The 23,869-nt window shown below is 42.1% G+C and overlaps 1 protein-coding gene across 2 annotated transcripts in view; it reads right to left on the minus strand.

The window, feature by feature from the left end:
- Positions 1-22,409: 22,409 nt before the first annotated feature.
- Positions 22,410-23,869, minus strand: part of TRMT10A (tRNA methyltransferase 10A) — a 457,277-nt gene continuing 455,817 nt past the window's right edge. For both annotated transcript variants that reach the window (XM_044061318.1, XM_044061319.1), the window contains exon 8: positions 22,410-23,194. In XM_044061318.1, coding sequence (XP_043917253.1) covers positions 22,980-23,194 — 215 coding nt within the window. In that variant the 3' untranslated portion in view covers positions 22,410-22,979. The remainder of the gene's footprint in view (positions 23,195-23,869) is intronic.

Here is a 23,869-nt window from a genome sequence, read left to right on the forward strand (position 1 = left end):
GCAGCAGGCTCAAAAAGGGGAAGTGTGAGTTTCTCTAGTACAAAGAGAAGGTCCCAGGCAGGTGTGGGAGCTCTCCTTGGGGCTCTCAAATTGTTAGCTCCTCTCAGGAACTGTTTGATTAGAGGTGAGAGAAGAGGGGTGGCTCAGTATTGTAACAAGCTAAGATGGCACAGGCATGAATCTTAATCGATGAGGATAGGCCTTTGTGGAGGAGCTCTGCTAGATAATCTAGGATTTGAGGTAAGGTGGGCATGGCTGTGTCCTTTCCCTGAGACTGGCTCCAAGAACAGTATATTTTCCACTTTTCTGAATAGGATTTCCTACTACTAGGCCTCCTGGCCTCAAGGATGACATTCGGCACCTGTTTGCTGAGGGTTGCTGGTGATGTATTCAGGGAATAAGCCAGGCTGCCAAGTTCAGAGTATGCAGCTGAGGATGCAAAATCTGTCCCTCCTGCTGGGACAACAGAGAGGGGGTCTGATGAAGATGTCAGGGTGGCACTGCTGTTAGACTGGTTAGGAGTGGGCACCAGTGCTGGTGTGGCCAGTCTGGTGCAATAAGGATTGTCCTTGGCCTGTCCTGTTTGATCTTGAGTAGTACTTTTGAGAGGAGGGGCAGAGGGGGAAAGGCATAGATTGAGAGGTTTTCCCATGTAAAGGATAGGGCATCCACTTTCCATCCTTGGCTGTGGGGAGTTCTGGTGCAAAATCTACTCAATTGATGATTTGGGGGGAAGCAAAGAGGTCCACCTCTGGTGCCCCCCCCCCACCTATGGATTAGAAGTTTGAATGAGCTGGGTTCCAGTTTCCACTCATGTGGGTCCATAAGATTTCTGCGTCTGCCAGTGAATTTTGTTTGCCTGGCAGAAATTGAGCTTGCAGGTGCAGTTGATTGCTCAGGGCTGTGTTCCACAGAGCCATGGCTAACCCGCAGAGTGGGTAGGAATGAGTTCCCCCCTGCTTATGTACCACATAACTGTGATGTTGTCTGTCTTTATCAAGAGTTGTCCTGAAAGGATAAGGTATTTGATGGCTGTCAGTGCATTCTGTACAGCTAACATTTCTTTTGATTGATATGCAGGTGAATTTGTCCTGGGCTCCATTTGCCTTGAATGCATTTGCCTGCCATGCGAGTCCCCCATGCATAGTCTGATGCATCTGTTGTCAGGGTTGGGGAGGCGGGGGTTGAGTGAAAGGGAGTCCCTTGTTGTGGTTGCAAGCCTCTGCCCACCAAAGGAACTCTGTCCTTAGGCAAGGAATGATAGGAATCACTGTTTTCAGGTCCTGAGAATGTTGACACCAGAGCCTTTTAAAGTACCATTGAAGTTTCCTCATATGCAGTCTTGCATACGGAATTAGGAGCATGCATGAGGCCACGAACCCTAGGGCTTGCAGTATTTTTCTTGCAGATAGCTGGGTTTGAGTGGCCAGTAGTTTGAAGTAATTTGTCAAATAAACCTGCTTTTCTGGAGTGAGGAATGCCATCTGGGAAGTTGTGTTCAAGCTTGCTCAAAGGAATACAATCTTTTGGCTGGGTACCAGCTGTGATTTCTTTTCATTGATGGCATACCCCAGAGAAGTTAGGAGTCTCTTTACAAATGTCAGGTGCTGAAGTAGCAATTCCTGACTGTCTGCCTGAATCAGGCAATCGTCCAAGTATGGGTAAATTTGAATATTTCTCTGCCTGCAGTATGCAATGGCTGCAGCCAGGCACTTTGTGAATACCCTGGGTGCAGTAGATAAGCCAAAGGGAAGTGCAGAGAACTGATAGTGCATAGAGCCTGCCCTAAAATGTAGATATTTCTTGCAAGATTCCCTTATGGGGATGTGCAGATAAGCTTCTTTTAAGTCTAGAGTGACCAGCCAGGAGTCCTTGGCTAGCAAAGGAAGCAGCTGTTGGATTGTAAGCATTTTGAATTTTGGTACCACCAGGAAGATGTTGAGAATTGACAGATCCAGGATAGGGCATCAGGAGTTCTCTTTTCTGTGTACCAGGAACAGTCTGGAGTATAAGCCCTGTCCCCTTTGCTCTGAGGGAACAGGTTGAATAGCCCTGATACTGAGAAGAGAAAGTACTTGCTTTTAGGCCTTTGCCCTCTAGTTTGGAGGAAGGTCTGGCAATCCACTTGGGGTTGGCAGTGAGTGGAAGTAGAATCTGTATCCCTGGGATACAATGTTTAAGACACATTGGTCCTGGGTAATATACTCCCAGTTTTTTGCATGCAGGGCGAGTTTTCCTCCTAGGGGTGCAAGTACTTGGGCCTGGCTGGGAAGGATGAAGGACAAGTCATTGTGAACTTTTTCCATATGGGGGTGGCTTAGCACTTCCTGTTTTTGAGGTGGGAGCACTCCATTGTTTAGATCTGTGCATACCCTGAGACTGTAGTCTTTGTGGTCTGTTGCCCCTGGGTTTGGACTGAGAAGGTCTGGGAGTGACTGGAAAGGACCAGTTTTTGAAGGCCAATTCCTACTGAATCTAGGTGGCTGTACCTGTAAGAAATCTTTAACAGTTTGCATAGATTTAGCTTTTTCCTCCATCTTTTTAAGAACTTCTTCTGCTTTTGTGCCAAACATTCATGGTATAATGGAGCATCTAGTAATTTTGCTTTGACATGGTCTGGCAAGATTTGTTCCTTCAGCCAAGCATGTCTTCTCAGAACAGACCCAGTGACAGCAGCCCTGCCAGATGCTTCTAAGGTATCAGAACCACATTGCAAAGTATGTTTACCAACTTGGTTTGCAGAATGCATTCACTCTTGTAAATCTTTATTTTCTGCACAATCAGGAATCAACATTTTTTGTTTAATTAGTTCCATAATATGCTGCTGGTACTTCAATATGTGAAAGTGGCAATTTAAAGCCCTGATGGCAAGAGTTGCAGAGGTATATACATTCTTACCCCATCTGTCTAAAGCCCTAGAATCCCTGTCTGAAGGGGTAGGGTTTTTGGCTGTAGTAGCCTTAATACCTTTAGGTCCCTGGGAAATGATCTCTGGATCCACAGTGTGATTTTTAAAGAGAAATTTATGAGAGTCAGGTACTCTGTAGTACCTGTCAGGTTTTCTAGGAGCTGGTGGTAAAGTATCAGGGGTAAGACTGGATTTCATGAAGACATCATCCGCAATATCCAGGACAGGGGGTATAGCTAGAGGCCTGTGCTGAGGCAAGTCTAAAAATTCCCTGAGTCTCTTTTTGGACTGTAGGTAGTCCTGGCATTCCCAGCAAAAATGCTCTCTTAGGATATGCAAGGTTTCACCGAAAGAAAAGTCCTCTTGGAGGGAAGGCAGAGGGAATGGAATCCTCTGCATCTGAATCCTCATAGGTAGATAAGGGTATGTCCTGGTAATCAGAGGGTTCAGAGTCATTGGACTCATGGTCTGTAGAATGAGAAGGAAAATGAATTGTCTTTTAGAGGGGGAAGGCTGGCTTCCCCTAATTAGAGTAATAAGGTCTTCAGCCATTCTAAGCATTTGTTTCTGTGGCATAGGAGGTTGAGAATGCGCTTTGGTTGTCGGTTTACTAGGCGTAGTGCTAACTCTGGGCATGAGAAATTCTGTAGTTTTAGAAACGAATTAGTCCAATTAATACAGACATCGGAAGGTCTGAATACACCCTCAGAAGCCGGTGCCTGCACAGTGGCTCCAGACCCATCCAAGGTAGAGACATCCGCAGGTTCCACAGATGAAGAAGCATCTTACAGCATACTGGTCTCCGAATGGGTCTCAGTAGAGGCCTGCAAATCTGTAGAAGTGGGTATCAGGGGCTGTGAAAGCACCTCACTGAGTACCGGCAGACTAGCAACTAGCTTAATGGAAGCATCATCGACAGTTTTGGACCTATGCGGACTGTCTCTGTCATTATCCTTACTTTTTTTGAAAGATCGGTAGTTGGACGCCTTATCAAAGCCATTTCAGAATATGGAGAATGAGAGTGAAAGAATTTAGCAACAAAGATAGCCTGACAATGAAAAATCCGGGCGTTGAACAAGGCACAAAACCGACAGCGAGGAATGTCGTGGTCTGGGCCTTAACAGTTGAAGCAGTAAGAATGAAAATCTTTGTGAGGTATTTGCTTTCCACAGGCAAGACAATTGTTAACTTTTTCTGACATCGGTAAGAGCAAGAAAAAAGGATCCCCAATGGGGTACTTAGCTTTAGAAGTCTTCAGGCTTGAAACTCAAAAAATGAAAATTTCAGGTAGCGGCCGACCAGCACTTGCAAACTGCTTCTGCTTTGGGCTCCAGCACAGCAAGAAAAGCTGATGTAATAGCGTCGGCTGCATGTTTTATACCCCTGATGACCTTTTGTCATGGAAGAAATGACAGCATCTGACGCAGAAATCCCAAGACTCTGGTATTTGGGCTGACTGAGGGCTACCTGCAGGCAGATAACCCAAGTGTGAGTATTGTGACAGTGAAACATGAAGAACATCCACCAGTCTTCTTGAAAATCTCTCATGCAACATCTCTTTCAAAAATCATTATGACATGAGAATGCACTGAAAGAGGGAGACCCACATGCAGACATGCTGGTAAATGAACCTTGGAAAGAGGAGCAAGACAGGTCACAGGATTGTAACTCACTGAAATATTGTAAAAAAAACAGAGAAACACTAGCACTAGCCCTGAATGGGTGCTGATTATGTTGTTGACAACTAGAAGACCTTTTCCATTTGCTTATATCTGATTTTTTAGTAGCAGGCTTTCTTGCCTCCATTAGTACCTGCTGCACATCCTCAGTAAACAGATGTCTAAAAGGTATTAATACCCTATCATCCAAGCAGTCAGTGGAAGTATTTTGTGGCTGGGATGTATCAAACATCCCTGTTCTTGTACTCATTACATCCGAGTGACACCTCCAGGTGCATCAGCAGTTAACTCCTCCTGATGTCTCTAGGGGTCAAATATCACTTGTTTATATTTGCATCAATAATTCCAAATCCATGCCATGTACAAGGTTTTAAAACATTCCATCTTAAAGCTTACACAATAGCAAACAACTATAATAATATCTGACCTCTGTCTAGTGCAGGTAAATAGATATTAACTGTGTTTTTTATGATATTAATTTATATAGATACATTTTTCTAAATATTTCAACAACCATAACACAGACGGAACTCCTTAACCTCAAATGAAAGCTCTTAGAGGAATAAAATGCTGCTGACAGTATGTAACTTGAGTGGTTGCTGAGATATTGCAAGTTGTTTACAAAATATTACAAATGTAATAGCTACTGTATTTACTGTGACTTAAAAAATTTGGTTCAAGACCTAGAACCTAAAGAATACTACCACTGGAAAAGTAGTTTGTGCTTCTTTCATATTCCCAATGGTTCCAGAGATATGAACATTTGTTTGAAATGTGAACACAGTTTGATTCTGTCAAAAGGTTTAGGCTCTGCCCATTGGAAGTTACTGTGCATATTTAAAGAAATATGCCAGGTACCATCACAACTCTTCAAATTCACGATCCTTTATTAAAACTATTCAGATCAGTAAGCGCTTTCGGGCTACTTCAAAACCCTTCATCAGACTTAATTAATAACATTTATTTTCATTTAAATATAGAAAAAGGCGGCAAAAAAGTTTTTCATTCAATTAATTCATATATCGAAATTCACCACTAGATGGTAGAATTATCTAAAATTTCAATTCTTGTGGTACAGTAATATAAATGGATGTGTTTAAAAGTGTCTGCGTGTGTGTGTGTGTGTATGTATATATATATATATATATATATATATATATATATGTATATAAATATGAAAATACACATGTATATAGATGCAAACATGAATAAAAATATAAAAATATGACACACATAGCACTTGCATTTCATATATTACTATACTGAAATGCATAATAGTTAATAAAACAATACTTTTAATATATAAAAAAAACAATACATTCAATATATAAAAATACACATGTATAATGTCATGGAGCGAACTCCCTTATAAATGCATATTCAACGTTTCAGGGGTCTATTTCTCAAAAAAGGTTTAATGGAGACCCTATCATTCAGCCCCTTCCCTTTATCTGACTGCATCCTAATAATCCATTTAGTTTCTTGTTGTTCTGTGTAATTCTTAATATTTCCTAGTCATTTACTCCTATTAACTAATTCTATTACAGTAAACTTGAACTTATGGCTTAAATCATTTTCTAATGCATGTTTTGCCAAAGCATTTGTCTCATCCTCTCGATTAATGGCATAAATATGTTCCCTCACCCTTTCTCTTAAGGTTCGATTGGTTTTACCTATATAGTGGCTTGTACATTTCTCACAGCTAGATAGATAGATGAGGTCCCTAGATTTGCAGTCAGCATAATGTTTGAAAATGTATGTCCTACCATTCTCTGGATGTATGAAACTGTTGGAACATGACATATATGAGCATTGATTGCAGTTCCTACAGGGAAAAGTCCCTTGTCTGCTAGATGTCACCCTACCCATATTGCTTTCTTCATAGCATGGTAGCCATTTTAGGGACTTGCTATTACTAAAGCTTTATCTAGGATTAGAGCCAACAATAGTACGTATCTCTTCATCGCTGGTCAGACTGGCCCAATTTTTTGTAATCACTTTATCATTTTGTTGTCGTTAGAATATGATATGTTTAACCTTACTTGTGTATTACTATGGGTCAATTGTGTATCAATTTGAGTTGATACCACTGCATTAGTATTCCCTTTTTCTAAAATAGGGTCTTTTTTTCCTGTTCTATCAACCTTTGCCAGATCTTTCAGTATCCCAGTTTCTTGATTAGAATATCCCCTTGTGGCAAATTCATCACCCAGGAGGTTTAGCATTTGTTCACATATGATATCCTCACTAGTTAAATTAGATATTCTCCTTCCTTGATTGATCACTATGTTCTGATAAATATGTTTGGGGTGCATACTTGTGCGATGGAGCAAGCTTTTTTCTACAGCTCTTTCTATATAATTTGGTTGTGAATCTATTATTCTCCTTGTTAATAAATATATCCAGAAACTCAATTCCTGTTTTTGACCATTTCCCTTCAAATTTCAGGAAATTGGTAGTTTGATTTGTGTATTCAATGAATACACATAAATCAGCCTCACTCCCTTCCCATAGGAAGAAGATGTCATCCACAAATCTCTTGTAGTATTTAATTTTATTCCCATATTCCATATCTAGAATGTATGTCTTCTCCCATTGGGCCATGACCAAATTTGCATACGAATTTGCACAAGGTGACCCCATGGCCACGCCCCTTTTTTTGTAGGTAGTATTCATTGTTATACATGAAAACATTATTCTCTAAGACTAATTCCAACAACAGCATACATCTCATTCTAACCGAACTTGTCACATTCCTTGCACATAATAACTGCCTTAAAAACTCAAAGCCATCTTCATTAGGAATCAAAGTGAATAGGGATTTTTACATCTAAAGTTACAAGCCAAATATTAGATAGATCCATTATATTGTGTCTGTATTCAGATAAACTTTTAAGAAATTCCTGAGTATCCCTAGTTATTGTATTGGTAGTTTGTACAATTTCTTTGAGCTGTTTTTCGATATATATCAAAAGTGGTTCTGTTAGCCATCCTCTACTTGAGACTATAGGTCTCATCTTAGAGGTATGTAGGTCTTTATGGATTTTAGGTAGACCTCTAAAAACAGGAATAGTTGGTAGTTCAACCAGAAAATATTTATATAAATCATGATCAATTACCTCGCACATCAACAAGTCATAGAAGTTGCTATGCATATTATTATTTTATTTAATTGTATACCATTAATTAATCGATAAGTCTCATCATTCAACATTGATCTTATCGTATTTTCATAATATTATCTAAAACAACAATACCTCCGCCTTTATCTGCTGGTCTTATGACTATTTGGTCATTATTACTCAAACTAACAAGTGCTACACGTTTATTTTTACTTAAATTAAAGAAATTCTGAGCATCATTATATTTTCTATCATTAGACATTTGTATGAAGTCTCTTTCACAAGCCTGTTCAAATGCTTCTAGAAGAGGATACATATTAGGTATTAATATACTTGGTTTCTTGAACAAAAAAAAGAAGTTATGTCTTACCATAACATTTCATCTGTGATGTTGATCCTTGTTCAGTCATTACGCATGGGTATCGGTTCTGACCTCGGAACAGAGCCGGACATTTTCCAAGCTCCCGTCAGCCACAATCTCTCGAGATAAACTCTTACCCATAATTCCTGTCTCCCTATTACCTCAGATTGAGTTTGCAAGTCAAAAGAAGGTAGAGGCTACCTCTGATCAACTGACCTATCTGAATCAGAAGGTGAGATCCCCTATAAGCCACAGGAGGGGGATGGAGGGAGGGTCGTAATGACTGAACGAGGATCAACATCACAGATGGAACATTATGGCAAGACATAACTTCTTTATCTGATGATGTTATTCCTCTTTCATTCCTTACGCATGGGAGAGAGTCCCCAGCTACCTTATTTCTTGGGAGGCCCTCATGGAAGGACGTTCCTGATCACCATACAGCCAAATGATGCTCTTCCCCTGGAAGCCAGATCTAATTTGTAATGGCTGATGAAGGTATGTAATCTAACCCACGTAGCAGCTGCACAAATGTCATGTAAAGAGGCTCTAGCATGGAAAGCAGCCGAGGTTGCTACTGACTGAGTAGAATGAGCCTTGAAAGTGGTAGTTAACTGAACATTATGCTTTCTGTAAATAAAGGTCATGCAGTCTTTCAACCACTTAGCCAATGTGACCTTGGAAATAGCACATCCTAATCTAGGTCCAGAAAAAAAAAAAAAAGCTGATCTGACTTGCGAGAAGCTTTAGTTCTGTCCAAGTAGAAACAAAGTTGTCTGTGAATGTCTAGGGTATGTAGGCAATACTCTCCAGTGTTTGAATGATTGGGAAAGAAAACTGGAAATTCAATGGTTTGGTTAACGGACATGTCAGAAATCACTTTGGGCAAAAAGGTAGGATTAGTTCTTAATGACACTCTGTCCTTATGAAAGGTCAGATATGGCTTCTTGATGCACAAGGCTTGAAGTTTGAAGATACATCTGGCAGAAGTAATGGCAACTAAGAATAAAGTCTTCCAGGACAAGTATTTGAAGTCGCAAGAAGAACTGGTTCAAAGGGTGACGTTGTCAAAGCTTTGTAAGACTAAAGGCAAATCCCATGGTTGAGTGGGTTGTCCAAAGGGAGGTTTTAGATGAAAAACGCCTTTTATGAAGGGCCTGCATAATTTGTGAGACATGAGAGAAGAATCCTGGACCCCATTGTGGAAATTAGAAATGGAGGCCAAGTGAACTCTGATCGTAGAAGCAGAAAGACCAGACTGGAATAAATTATACATATATTCTAGCACTATGGGCAATGGTGCTGAGAAAGGATCTGTTTTTCTTTTAGCTAGATAGTAAACCTCTTCCACTTGCTGAGGTATGTATTTCTGGTAGACGGCTTATGAGATGCAATGAGGATGTCATGTACAGATAAGGATAGATCGTTCTGCCTGGCAATCACTGGATGTGGTGGAGCCAAGCTGTGAGCTTTAGGCTATTTAGGTTGGGGTGAATAAGGTTCTGCAGATGGGAGATCAAGTCTGGGGTTGGATCGAGAGTCCACGGTTGATCTAGCTGGTGAGGCCACACGAAGGGGAACCAAATCTAACGAGGCCAAAACGGTGCTATGAGGATTAATTTGCTCTTCAACTGGCGGGCTTTCTTCAGGACCTGGGGAAGAGGAGGAAATGCATAAAGTAGACCTGAGGGCCAATCTTGGACTAGAGCATCCCTGGGTGACTGTCCCAGAGGGGGAATCAGGGCAAAAAAATGCTGCATTTGTAGTTAGTTGGAGAAGCAAAGAGGTCGCAGCAAGGAAAACCCCAGCAGTTGAAAATCTCCACAGCTATCAAGGGATTCAGGGACCACTCATGAGGTTGAAGAATGCACCTGCTGAGTCTGTCTGCTATCACGTTGGAACTCCCGGGAATATGCATTGCTAGAAGAAAGCGGTTGGTAGCCATCGCCCATTGCCATAGTCTCATGGCCTCTCGGTAAAGGGGATAAGACTTCGTTCCGCCTTACTTGTTGATGTACCAGACCACTGCCATGTTGTCTGATTGAATCACAATGCTCCCAGATGGCAACAGGGGATGAAATTTTGCGCCAGAAGCACAGCCCTCAACTCCAGAACATTTATATGCAGATGGGCCTCCATTTCAGACCACGTACCTTGGACAATCTTTCCCTGAAATAGGCCCCTCCACCCCATAAGGGAGGCGTCCGTGTTCACTGTGGTCGTGGGCTGTTGGGGGGAGAAGGTACGGGACCATTGAAGCAGATTCCGAGACAACCACCAATTTAAGTCCTGCTTGCACCTGTGAATTATCAGAATCTCGGCTGAAGGAGGGAGCTGAAAGAGGTACCACTGAGTGAGTAGTAACCACTGTAGAAGCCTCATGTAAAACCTGGCCAAGGGAACAATTGTAATAGAAGCTGCCATGGAACCCAACAGCTGTAGAACAGAGTGAGCTGAGGATTTCTCCTCTGAGAGGATTGGAATCAATTGTCTCAATCTTTGAATTTTGTGCTCTGGAATGGATGCTCTGCAGTTCTTTGTATTCAGGAGGACCCCTATGAACTCTGTGGATTGAGGCAGGGTGAGACTGGATTTTTTCCAATGTATGGTTATGCCTAGCCTTTCTGCAGTGTGAAGAGAGAAAGCCAGGGCTTTTTCTAATAGATGACTGGTGGAGGTGGTGATGAGCCAGTCGTCTAAGTATGGAAAAACCTGGAATCCTGTAGTCGTAGGAAGGCTGCGACGACTGACATGCACTTTGTGAACACTCTGGGGACTGCAGAGAGTCCGAAGGGCAGTACTCGGAACTGATAATGACTGGTTCCTGCACGGACGTGAAGGAATCTCCTTGACTGTTTGTCCACTTTTATGTGGTAGTATGCGTCTTGAAGATCTATAGAGCACATCCAATCATCTTTTTCCAAAAGTGGGAGGATAGACTGTATAGTGACCATTCGGAATTTCTGTACCTTTACGAATTTGTTCAACACACTGAGATCCAAAATTGGTCTCCAGTCCTCGGTCTTTTTTGGCACCAAAAATAGTCTTGAGTAGAATTCGGATCCTATCTGGTCTGGTGGGACTGTTTGGATGACTCTTTTGCTTAGCAGCTTTGCAATCTCTAATGCTGCCTGTACCCTTTGACTGGGTGGCACATCTGATAACTTCCTTAAGGTGGCGGGATAAAGATCGAACGGGATATGGTAACCTCTGGTTATCTTTTGTACCCAAGAATCGATGGTGACGGTTAGCCAGGCAGAAGGGTACGAAGAGAAACGACCCCCAACCACTTCCAGAGGAAAGCAGTTGGGCCGGTCCTCAGGAGCGCTGGTATGGTTGGCTATTGAAAGAATCCCTGGAACCCTGGTTACGCAGACCTCTTCTGCCCCAAAAGGAGCATCTTCCCCCTCTGCCTCTAGGGGAAAAATCGGCCTGTGTGTCACGGAAGGAGCCCTAAGATATTTTGTGCCATATCTTCCCACTCTTTGGGTTTCTGGAGAAAGCCATTGAGGAGAAGAATAACAGACACCCATGGCAGAAAGGTTCTTACTGTCCTGTTCACATCTAGCCAGTGTGCTTTTAACTTTGGGACCAAACAATGAAGAGGCTTCAATTGGAGCATTGATAAAGGATGCCTTGAAGGGTTCCACGAAATCAGACAAGTGCATCCAGACAAGTTGTCTCAGAATAACGCTTGCACCCACTGCTCTAGCTGCTCCTTCTGATGCGTGAGAAATGAGATGCATGGAGGAGTTAGAAATAGATTCAATGGTGGCTAATTGAGAGGCCAATTTGTCACAGACCTTATCAGACACAGCACCAGCCAAAGTTTCAGAGAGCTCAGAGATTAAGTCTCTTTGAAGCCTGGTAAAATGTGCCATATAGTTCAGAGCCCTGATTGCAAAGGTCCCTGATGCAAAGGTATGCTTCCCAATTTTGTCCAGAGCCTGAAACACTCTGTTGGGCAGATGAACGGCCTGGCTTTCTTCGTCCGCCAGGTCCTTTTTAGTTGCGGCCGCCACCACCAAGGCATCTACCGGAAGACCTTTGGACCAATGGGGGTCACTCTTGGGAGGGGACAAAATTTTATCTGACTTCCGGGGAATGGCCTCAACTGTGTCAGGAGCCTTCCATGCACGCTGCACAATGAGCTGGACCAGTTCATTGGCAGATGGAGTAACCCAGGAGGTAGGGGGCCGGGCACGAAAGGCCTGTAGGAACACAGAGTCTTCAGAGGTTGGGTTAGAGGGCTGCCAATCACATCTCTGTTTCAGGATTTCTAGGATATCTCCAAAAGATACCTCAGAGGGTGACCTAGAGGAACCTTCTCCATCATCCAAGTCTGTGTCTTCGGTGAGGGACTCCTCAGTGGAGTCCATGTGTTTCCTCTTACACAAAGACTTTCGATGAACTTCCTCAGAGGGAGGAACTGGGGAAGACAGCTCAATAGGGGCCTCCTGTGGGGGTAAAGTCCTGAGGCTCTCGTGCCCGGTATTCTTGTGTAAAAAGTGGAGGCACTAATAGTATAGAAACGTCAGCCGATGCAGTAGTCTTTTCTCGACTCAGAGTCCCTGGACGGTTGCGGAAAGCCAAAGGGGCACCACGGTTAGCATCCTGGCTAGTGGCAAGAGAATCCTGCCACAAAGGCAACTGAGGCTCCTTAGTGAGATCCAAAAGGGGAACCGCAGGTGAAGACTGTGCTATAAGTAAGGGGCTTCCAAGACAGTGATGGGGGCTCTGATGAAGAATGGTCACCTCCCGAGGACATACAGGTCCTGAGAGGAAGAATACCTCTAGCCAGAAACAACTGATCCACAAGACGCAGCACATCATGTTCAGAGAGGCTTCTAGTGGATCTCACAGACATAGCTGAAGGAGAATCAAGTCTATCCAAAGTCGGAATAAGTTCGATGCCCACAACCGTAAAAAGAGTAGTTGGCATGGCCTGAAGAACAGTAGTGTGCCCCGAGGGAACCATCGGTGCCAAAGGTAATGTCTGCACCGACGAATCGATGGTCTGAACCGAGAGGGAGACTGGCGTCAACACACCTATCGGCACCTGTATGGACTGTACTGTCGGTGTCGATGAAGAAGTCTGAACGAAGGAGCCCCTCGGTTCCGACGCTGTATGAGGCACACTACTCAGTGCCAAAAAAGTAGATGGAAGAACCGAATAACTAGGCTCCAAAATCGTTGGTGCCGAAGAGGCCAAATCCACAGTGGAAAGCTTAGGTTTTTTAGGTCTCGGTTCCATAGGGCCTCCAGCCAGAGAGGATAGAAGAGACTTCGAATTTTTTTAATCATCACTCCTTTTCTTGTGGGAGCTTGGAGGGGATGAGACCTCCGTCCCAGAAATAGCCTCTGAAAAGGAAGATTTAAGTAGCCCCTTTAAAATCAACTTATTCTTTCTTTCAATGGCAGTCCTATTGGTGAAATTCTTACAAATCCCACAAGGCGGGTCAACTGTTAAATGAGTCACACCCAAACAATAAACACAAAGAATGTGCATCAGAGACAGGCAATATATGGCCACATTCCACACATCTTTTAAAACCTGGACTGCTTTTTTTATCTGTCATAGTAAAGAAAGGGAAAGAAGGGTTACCAAAAAGGAATTACCCGAAGGTATGGCCCAGAAAGATTTACTAACGATGGTAAAGGGAAGAAATTCCTCGTCGGTAAGAGAAATAAATAAGTAAATAAATAAGAGCACAAGGAGTACTTGCTAGGTGCGATAAGGTAATAGATAACTAAATAACTTTTTGTCTTCAAAAAGTTTAGTCAAATTTTTGAAAAGATCAAAAATGTGTACTTAGCTCAAGAGAAGTAGCCTGACACGACCTAACTGCGACGTGGCAAATGAAATCTGAGGGGACTTATGGGTAAGAGTTTAGCTCAAGAGTTTGTAGCTGACGCGAGCTTTGAAAATGGCCGGCTCGGTTCCGAGGTCGGAACCGATACCCATGCGTAAGGAATGAACGAGGATTATCATCAGATCTGTCTATTCTCATTATCATCCTTGTACATTTTCAAAGCCATATTCCTCACAAACATTTTCATTTCAAGAATAAAGTCAGTAACATCAGTTCCTTTGGAGGGTATAAAAGACAGCCCTCTATTTAGAAGTGACTTAAAAGAGGCTTTCAATTCATATTTAGACAAGTTAACAATTAACTCAGATTCACTTGCCTTTGTATTTTGTTCTGTAACACTGTTTGGCCTCCCGATACCTTCAGTTTCCTGCTACTTTTGAGGGAAGTCCATTTTCTCTGATCTCGAATAGGTAGAGGGACCTGAAGAAAAACCGAATCCAAAACTGGCTCAGTTGCTTTTGTAGTATTCTGTTTCCTTCTAACATCTCCTGTTAATGGAGGAAAAGAGCCAGTGAAGTTGTTGACATCTCTTTGCTCTTTCTACATGTTTATGGTGCTAGTTGCATTATTCTCTAGCATCACTAATTCGTCTTTATTGTTATGGTTGTTCAAGCTGAATGTTTGTATGATTTCTGTCTCATTACCGGATGGTTGTTGTCCCAAATGCATGGTTTCTGTCTCGTTGCTGCTCTGTGCATTAGCCTCCATACCATCACATCCGTTTTCGTTTCTCTGCATCTCCAAAGACTGGAGGGGGGCGTTGGTTGGTTTAGCTCTTCTGGGTAGGGTAACATCTAGCAGACAAGGGACTTTTCCCTGTAGGAACTGCAATCAATGCTCTTATATGTCAAGTTCTAACAGTTTCATACATCCATAGAATGGTAGGACATACATTTTCAAACATTATGCTGACTGCAAATCTAGGGACCTCATCTATGTATCTAGCTGTAAAAAATGTACAAGCTACTATATAGGTAAAACCAACTGAACCTTAAGAGAAAGGGTGAGGGAACATATTTATGCCATTAATCGAGATGATGAGACAAATGCTTTGGCAAAACATACATTAGAAAATGATTTAAGCCTTAAGTTCAAGTTTACTGTAATAGAATTAGTTAATAGGAGTAAAAGACTAGGAAATATTAAGAATCACACAGAACAACAAGAAATTAAATGGATGATTAGGATGCAGTCAGATAAAGGGAAAAGGCTGAATGATAGGGTCTCCATTAAACCTTTTTTGAGAGATAGACCCCGGAAACATTGAGTATGCATTTATGAGGGAGTTTGCTCCATGACATTATACGTGTGTATTTTTATATATTAAATGTATTAAATATATTGTTTTTTTATATTTTTTTATATATTAAAAGTATTGTTTTATTAACTATTATGCATTTAAATATAGTAATATATGAAATGCAAGTGCTACGTGTGACATATATTTATATATTTTTATATTTTTATTCATGTTTGCATCTATATACATGTGTATTTTCATATATATATATATATACAGATGCTTTGTATATATATATATATATATATATATATATATATATATATATATATATACACGCACACACACACACACAGACACTTTTAAACACATCCCCACAAGAAATGAAATTTTAGATAAATGCTACCATCTAGTGGTGAATTTAGATATATAAATTAATTGAATGAAAAACTTTTTTGTCACCTTTTTCTATATTTAAATGAAAATAAATGTCAAGTCTGATGAAGGGTTTTGAAGGAGCCCGAAAGCGCTTACTGATCTGAATAGTTGTTTTAATAAAGGATCGTGAATTTGAAGAGCTGTGGTGGTATCTGGTGTATTTCTTTGGATATTTCTACATTTTATTGACGCTGCAGGTGCCTTTGTCCTTCTAACTGCTTATTGGATTTTCTGATAATACTGTACAGATTTCCCGAGATCCATTGGAGTGAATAAGTTAAGTAGATCTAAACTGTAAGGAAGCTTGTGGTAACTGCCCCTGGCCAACAGAAAACCACTGTTGTCTGGGCCAGAAGGGAAGTCACCATGATGATCTTGGGGGATTCCTTCTGAATCTTCAGATGTACCCTGGATACCATATGAAAGGCATAAAGGAACATTCTTGCCCAAGGAAAAGAAAAGACATCTGCTTTCCACGTCTTCTTCCATGGTGTCCTGGAATTGAATTTTGTCAGATGACTGTTCTGAGATGAGGCAAAAAGGTCTACATGAAGAATGACCCACAGATGTTTCAAATCTCAGAAGATCCCCTGATTTTATTCCCATGTGTGGGAGTCTTTGTCCTGCTCAGCTTGTCTGTCAATCTTGCACTGATGGAATGCAGTGGTACCTGTAGTATAAGACAGTGCTGTAATGTTATATCTCATGCTAACACTGCAAGTCTCCACAGGGGTAAAATCTGGTTCCCCCTTGGTTGCTTATGTATGACATCACTGTGATATTGTCAAATCCTGGGGACCAGAGGTGTTTCATAGAGTTGAGTGCCTTGATAAGGGCAATCATTTCTTTTATGTTTATGTGCTTGCGTCTGCCTAAGTTGTCTCAGATAGCCTTCACTTTTAACCCTCCTAAAGCTGCTCCCCAAGCAAGTCCAAGGCATCTGTGGTGACTGACTGATTTGTAGCAGGGAGGGAGAAGGGGAGACTTGGATTGAGGGAAATTTTATATCTCCACCAATTGATTTCTCTTCTTACAAATCCCAGGACTGGAATTTGAAAAGATAGTTGGTGCAGTTGCTGGGACCAGACAAACTTCAGATACCATTGTATATTCTTTATGTAGAGTCTTGAAATAGATATCATGAGCCATTCCCTAAATGGCTACCTGGCTGTATTCTAACATAAGAGACAGCCTTGCTAGAAGTGTTATTTTAACAAAAGAGACAGCTTCGCTAGAAGTGTTATGCAATGATAATACTTCTAGCGTAGCTGTCTCTTATGTAAGCACACAGCCAGGTAGCTGTTTAGGGATGGTAGTGATGTGCTGTGTGGCTGGACAATGTTTAATGCCACAGTAAGTTTGCTTTTCAACCATACTACTGTACAGTGAAGCAGTGCTGAGGGCTTATGGTGTCAGCATTGTAGCTTACAGGGAAATGTTTCACAACCTAAACACAGGAACTCATGCTTAGAATATGACAAAAAAAATGTACAAAAATATTATATCTCAGCCATATAAAGCCAAAGCTGATGCAGAGGAAGAAGTGAGCGGAGTAGCAGAAGCATTTTCCACAAAACCATGCAGAATAGCACTGGCAAATCCAGCCCTGGACCTAGAGATGGCATTTAGTTTGTAGTGTTTAGTGAAAGCATGAACAGAAGATCAGGTAGCTGCCTCCAGAATAGAGCAAGTGTCCAGACCTTTAAAGAAAGCTCCAGGGGACACTGGTCTAGTGGAATGTGCCCTCATGGGGAAGAGAGAGTTTTTTCCCACTGGTCAAATAGCAGAAACAGCTTTAGAAATCTAAGAGAAAACAGTCTGCTTAGAAACAGTTTGGCCCAGGATCCTTTGGTGATAAGAAACAAACAGGAGATCAGACTTACGGATAGAATTAGTTTTATCCAGGTAATATCTGAGCTGCCTGTGCACGTCCAAAGTGTGAAGAATCCTCTCATTGGAGGACTGGGGGGAGAACAAAAGGTGGGAAGTTTGACAGACTGATTGAGGGATAACACATCATCATGGGCATAATGGAGGGATTAGTATGTAAAGAAACCCTATCCCTATGGAAGACTGTGAAGGGTGAGACACACATCAGGGCTTGTAATTCAGAAACCCTTCTGGCAGAAGTAATTGCCAGGAGAAGAACAGTTTCCCATGTGCAGTGTTGTTGGGAAGAACTTGCTGGTTCAAATGGAGCCAGGGTAAGTTTTTCCAAAATAAAATTGAGATCCAAAGGAGGAGGAACTGGTTTCCTTGGTGGTCTAATGTGTGGTCTAATGTGAAGGATGCCTGTTAAGAACAGCTTAACCTCCAATCTAGAAGCTAAGGGTGGGTACAAAAGCAGACAAGGAGAGACAGCAGAAAGATGGGCTTTTACTGAAGAGTAAGACAACTCATCCTTCATCAACTCACACAGAACAAAACCACTGCAGTGTCCACTAAAAGTGGTTGTAAATCCTTCTTAAGACACCAGATAGAAAACCCCTTCCATTTGGAGATAGAGAATTTCCTAGTTGTAGGTTTTCTGGCTTCCTGTAGAACTTGAAGCACATCATCAGAAAAATAGTGTCTAAAGGGGATCAAAAGCCTATTACCCACAAGGTCAGGTTTAGGGTTGACATCAGTGGTTGCACTATAGTCCCCTTGTCCTATGTGAGTAGGTCCATCCTGTGAGGTAATTTGTGGTGACTGTCCTTGGCTAAATGCAGGAGGAGGGGGAACCGATGCTCTATTGGCCAAAAGGGGGTCACAAGATGTTTGGTTGTTCCTACTGGATTTTCAGCAGGACCTTCTGAAGAAGTGGGAAGGGGGTGAATGGATATAGAAATATCCCCTTCCAAGAAAATGATGGAGCATCCACCTTCTATGTCAAGGGGTGTGGGATCCTGGCACAAAACTTTGGAAGTTGTCATAGGGGAGGTAGAAAGATCTATCTGAGGTACACCCAATCAATGGGCCAGGTCCAGAAACACGTCCCTGTGTAACATACATTTGTGGGATTGAGTCATGGACCTGCCGAGTGTGTCTGCCACAACATTCTAAGCTGATGGAATGTAGATAGCCTGAAGAGAGAGAGGACTCTGCAAAGCTAGCTCCCAGGCACCCAAGGCCAGTCTGCACAGGAGATAAGACTTTGTCACCCCCCCTGTTTGCTGATATACCATAGGACCATGATGTTGTCTGTGAACCACCTTAGGACCCCTGGAGAAAGCATAGGCCTGAAGATCTAGAGGTCAAAGATCAAGGCCCTCATTTCCTTTAAGTTGATGTGCTCTTTTGGGAGGGGGACCAAACATCTCTGACCTTCCAAGATTCTAGTACTGCACCCCATCCTACATCTGAATCATCTGTATACAGCTCCTGAGTGGGAAGAGGGTGTTGTAAGGATAGGCCTGGATTCCTTGCAACCTGAAGAATCCATGGGTCTAATTCCCTTTTCAAGCAGGATAGGAGAGGAATAACATAGTCCAGAGGATGGGAATGTTGCATCCAAACTGTCCTCAAGAACCACTGAAACTTCCTCATGTGCAACCTAGCTAAGGGAAGTATGGGAATCGTTGAGGCCATGAACTCCAGGATGGGTACAAAGTCCCTGACAGTCAGAGTGTAAAGGGGCAGCAGGTCCTGTAAAATGGCAAGGGGCAGGACCTTTTCTGGAGGTAGGGAGGCTAGCATCCTGTCTGAATCCTGCAACCTAATAAAACATGGTCTTGGGAAGGGGTCAGAGTAGACTTCTGATAGTTTACAGTGAAACCTAGACTCTCCATGAGAGATACCAAGAAGGAGAGATTCTGCTGAAGGATGTCTGGGGATGGGGCCTAAATGAAAAGATTGTCTAGGTATTGCAAAATCTGTACACCCTGTAGTCTGCATTAAGCTATGACAGGAGCTAAGCATTTTGTGAAGGCCCTCAGTGATGCAGACAGAACAAAAGACAAAGCATAAAACTGAAAATGTGAGGAAGCAACAGAAAAAAATGAAGAAATTTCATGAACCGGGAGTGAATGCGGATATGAAAATAGGCATCTTTGATATCCAGTGATGATATAAATGCCTAGGAAAGTATAAGTAGGAGAAGGGTGGGTATGGTCAGCATACAAAAGGTAGGGACTTTCATTAAGGTACTAAGATGGGAATGATCTAGAATGGGCCTCCAGGGCCCTCTTTCCTGGGAACCAGAAACATCCTGAAGTAAAATCTTTTTCCCACTTTAGAGGTTGGGACTTCATGGACAGTCCCTTGAGAAAGAAGGCTGGATAAGATATGGGGGGAAAAGTTCAAATTGCTCTTTTGGTGGTAGTGGGATGCCCCTGAAGAAGGGAAGAGTTTCCCGCACCATGAAATATCCTGGTTGGATGATGGAAAGACCCAAGAGTCCTGGGTTATCTGATTCCAGGCAGAAACAGAGAGAGGTGAAGAGACAAAGGAATAGATGGGGCTGGAGGCAGGTAGTTACAGACTATCTGGCTTAGCTTGAAAGGGCTGTTTCTGAGTGGGAGTAGAGGAAGCAGACTTTGTAGGAATTTGTTTCCTGGGATCCCTCTTACCTTTGGTAGATGGTGACCTAGCTGGTTTTCTGACAAAGGAAGTTTTAGTGTGGTAATTCCTTTGGAACCTAGGAAACAAAGATGTGCTTAAGATCCTAGAGTTCCTTGCCCTTTTCTTGGTGAGATTTAAATAACTGCAGCTGAGTTACCAAACAAAGCTTTGTTGTCCAGAGTGGCATTAATTAACTTGGCCTTAATATCATCCAGCAAGGGTTGGAGCCTGAGCCATAAATACCTCCTCAGCACAGTCCCAGATCCAGCTGCCCTGGCTGAGGCCTCCACAGCACCGTAACTGTAATGATGCAGTGCCTTGTAATTTGGGCAGAGGAACTGAAGATGGAGGAGAGCTTAGCCTTGTTGGGGGAGTCAGGGAGCACTGAAAGGAGCTTAGCTGCATTTGATAGGAGGGCTAGGGAAAATCTGGCCATATGAGTCTGATAGTTCGTTGCCCTGAAGGCCAAAGTAGCAGGGGTGTAGATTTTTTCCCTTAATCTCTACATAACTTTGCTCTCCTTATTTGAAGAAAGCAAGGAAGTAGAAAGCAATAATTTGGATACTTTATCTGCAGAGACAGAAATGGTAGCTGCATCTGCAGGAAGGGCCTTAAAGAGGAATTTAGAGTCCTCAGGCACCTTGTAAAACTTGTCTGGGTGCTTGGGAGCTGGAGGCTGGGAGTCTGGACAACTGGAAGCAGCTGAAAAAGCATCTAAAAAAGCTGGAAGAACAGGGGGAATGGCAGATGGAGAAGGGGAGTCCATCTGAAGGTGGTCATAGTACCTCATTTGTATGTCAGACACTTGGCAACAGTCCCATTTGAAGAATTCTTTCATCTTTAAAACAGTCTCCCCAAAGGAAATATCCTCACCCGGAAAGTCAGTACTTTTTGATTCCTCTTCAAGTGAGGCGTATCCCAAGGGGGAAGAGATCTGGGTTGAGTAAGCCAGGGGGCTCATCTTCTGAAGAGTCTTCATCATCTGAGGAAATATCTTCCACAGTCCTCTTTAAAGGGGTGGAAGGAAGAAAGGTGGGAGAAGAGACAGAATGGCCCGAGGTCTGACTTAGGGCCATAAAAGCATTGAAAAGGCCTTGGCAGAAGACCTGCCAATCCAGAGTTTGATCCTGGGGAACAGGGCAAACATGTTTGGTTTTAACTTTTTTCTTTTTAGGAGCTTCCATGTGGTGGAAGGTAGAAGGGCCAGACAGCCTGCACTCTAAGATGTCAGTGGGCATATCCCCCCGCACGATGATTTGGGTGACTCCATGTGGGCCTTTTGTAATTACAAGCCATGGTTCCTCATCTATACTTGAATTGGATGACTGTGAACCCCTCACAGACTTGCTGGTAGGGTCCTTCATGGCTTTCCCAGTGGTACCCATGGAAGGGAACGTCTACTGGTTCTGGGAAGGCCTCTGGGCCCATATCAGCCTCAGGATTGACATATGGAAAAGCGGAAGCAGCAGGAAGATCAGGCCATGGCTTCTTGACCTTCTTAGGTTGTGGCTCTCTGAAGGACCCAACGCCGCCTCCATATCTTGCGCTAAATGCTTAAGGTGCCAATTCGTAGGGTAGACTTTTAAGGAAGTTAACAGGTTTTGGATGGTTTTAGGTATGACAGCCTTACAAATAGCACAGGCGGTGTGGTCATGGTTTGGGCCTAGGCAGAACAAGCAAAGTTCATGGGAATCTTTATGTGCGATCTGCATTCCTCACTGACAATTGCCCTTCCTAGCTGACATATAATTACACACAAAACAGTAGCCAAAGATTTAAAGAGAAAACCCCAATGTGGTACTTAACTTATTTGGTGAGCGGCAACTGGAGCAGTGATCAGACAGGCAGCAGAAAAGTTCTGAGGTTGGTAGGTGCTAAAATCCGCTTTATACCCAATATCTCCTTATGGCCGATGTTCGCTAGCTAATGTGCAACGTTGCACATGCCATACAGTAAAGCATTAGACTTTTGTATACTGGCCGGATGTACGAGTCAGCCAGGGCAGACTTCCTCATGTTATGAATACTGCAGCATATGAATAGAAGGACATCCACAGAGTACATTCTGTATATACTTAACAATAAGCACAACACAGCAGTGATGAAAAACTGCCTACATCACCACAACAGTCTCGTGTAAATATGCAAAAAGTGTACAATTTGGGTAAGATACTTCTCCATTCTTTACAATAACATTAACAAAATAAACTCTTTACTTCTGGCATTTGAAGTCTGGTGATGCACCAATACAACAAAGAATGCATTTAATGTCCATGCTGCATTACTACCAGTACAGTGTCAAATCAAGCCATAAAGACTTAAATATGCTACTGATTTTCTTTCAGAAAGAAGAAAAGGAAAAAAAAGAGAACAGTTCCAGATGTTCCATTTTAGGCATAAAACATTTTACCAATGCAATCACAGAGAATCTGTCATAAATAGTCTCCTTTTAAAAAAAGCATTTTCAAAATGAAAAGGTCCTGTTTGGCAAGGAAGTTTAAATGGAATGTCATATCCAGATCTGGCCAGATAATTCATTAGGAATTAAAGGTACTACAATAAATAGAAAAAAATTGGGGTTTTGTGTTTTGAATCATCTAGCAATTTGTGACCAACAAAATAAGATCTTCCTTGTAAAATAATGAAAAAAATATCAATGGAGTACGTGAAGCTGGCACAAAAACAAAAGTGAATAAAGCATGCAGTTCAACAAGTCTTTCCAAGCCTTGTGTAGGCATAAAGTAGCACTTATTGATTCATCGATGCACTGATGACATTTACACTTATGTCCTTAAGATTTTTAAAGAATTTGTTTTCTCAGACTTCTTCCAGACTGCAGTTATATTTTTCAGTGTCTTTTGCTTCCAAGTCACTGCCTGTGCTTTCTTCATCAGCAGCCCCTACATTTACTTTCTCATCTTCAGGCTTGTTGTTCTCTTCAAGAGGGACTGCTCCTTTTCGTGGCGGTAAGACAGAAAAAAATGATTCTTTCCAATCTTTCTTCTCCAAGTAAGCAAGTAGTATTTCAAACACTGTAATCAGAAAATACACACAAGTGAAATCATTGACAGGTTTTGAAATACTATCAACATACAGAACTTGATGCAAGTTACGCAAGGTTAACAGTCATTAATATTTGTCTGCAAATAATATTCACACAAGAGAGGTCAATGTGCAACTTCTTAACACTAAAAAATAAAATCACTCCAGCAGCAACCCAGTGGTATAAAATAGCAAGAATCTGTACACCATACAACACTGTTGCAAAGGAAACAGAGAAACATTTATTACAAAATAAAATAAAAACGGTAAGTGCTGGCGTGACTATCGTCACTTCATCAGACTATTAAAAACACAATCCCAGTTCACATTTAAATAGAAACAACCATTAAAACATGACCATATCTCAAAATCAATTAGTCAATAGACTTAATAATTGTAAATACTAATAATTGGACTTACTTCATGATCCAACAGAGTGTACCATGCATGACAAATAACCTATCAAAATCATGAAAGATAGGCCCTGAACCTATCAAAAACAATAAACCACATCTACCATGAGCGATATCACAGATGTAACAATTACTGCTCATTGCTCAAAAATGATCCAGCCAGATTGGAGATCTGCTCACTAACACCAATCGATGCTAAAAAATATCTGAGACAGAGAGAGTGTCATAAAGACGAATCAATGCACAACCAAA

The sequence above is a fragment of the Protopterus annectens genome, chromosome 2.part0 (assembly GCF_019279795.1).
Source record: "Protopterus annectens isolate FY-2018-M chromosome 2.part0, PAN1.0, whole genome shotgun sequence".
Lineage (NCBI taxonomy): Eukaryota > Metazoa > Chordata > Ceratodontiformes > Protopteridae > Protopterus > Protopterus annectens.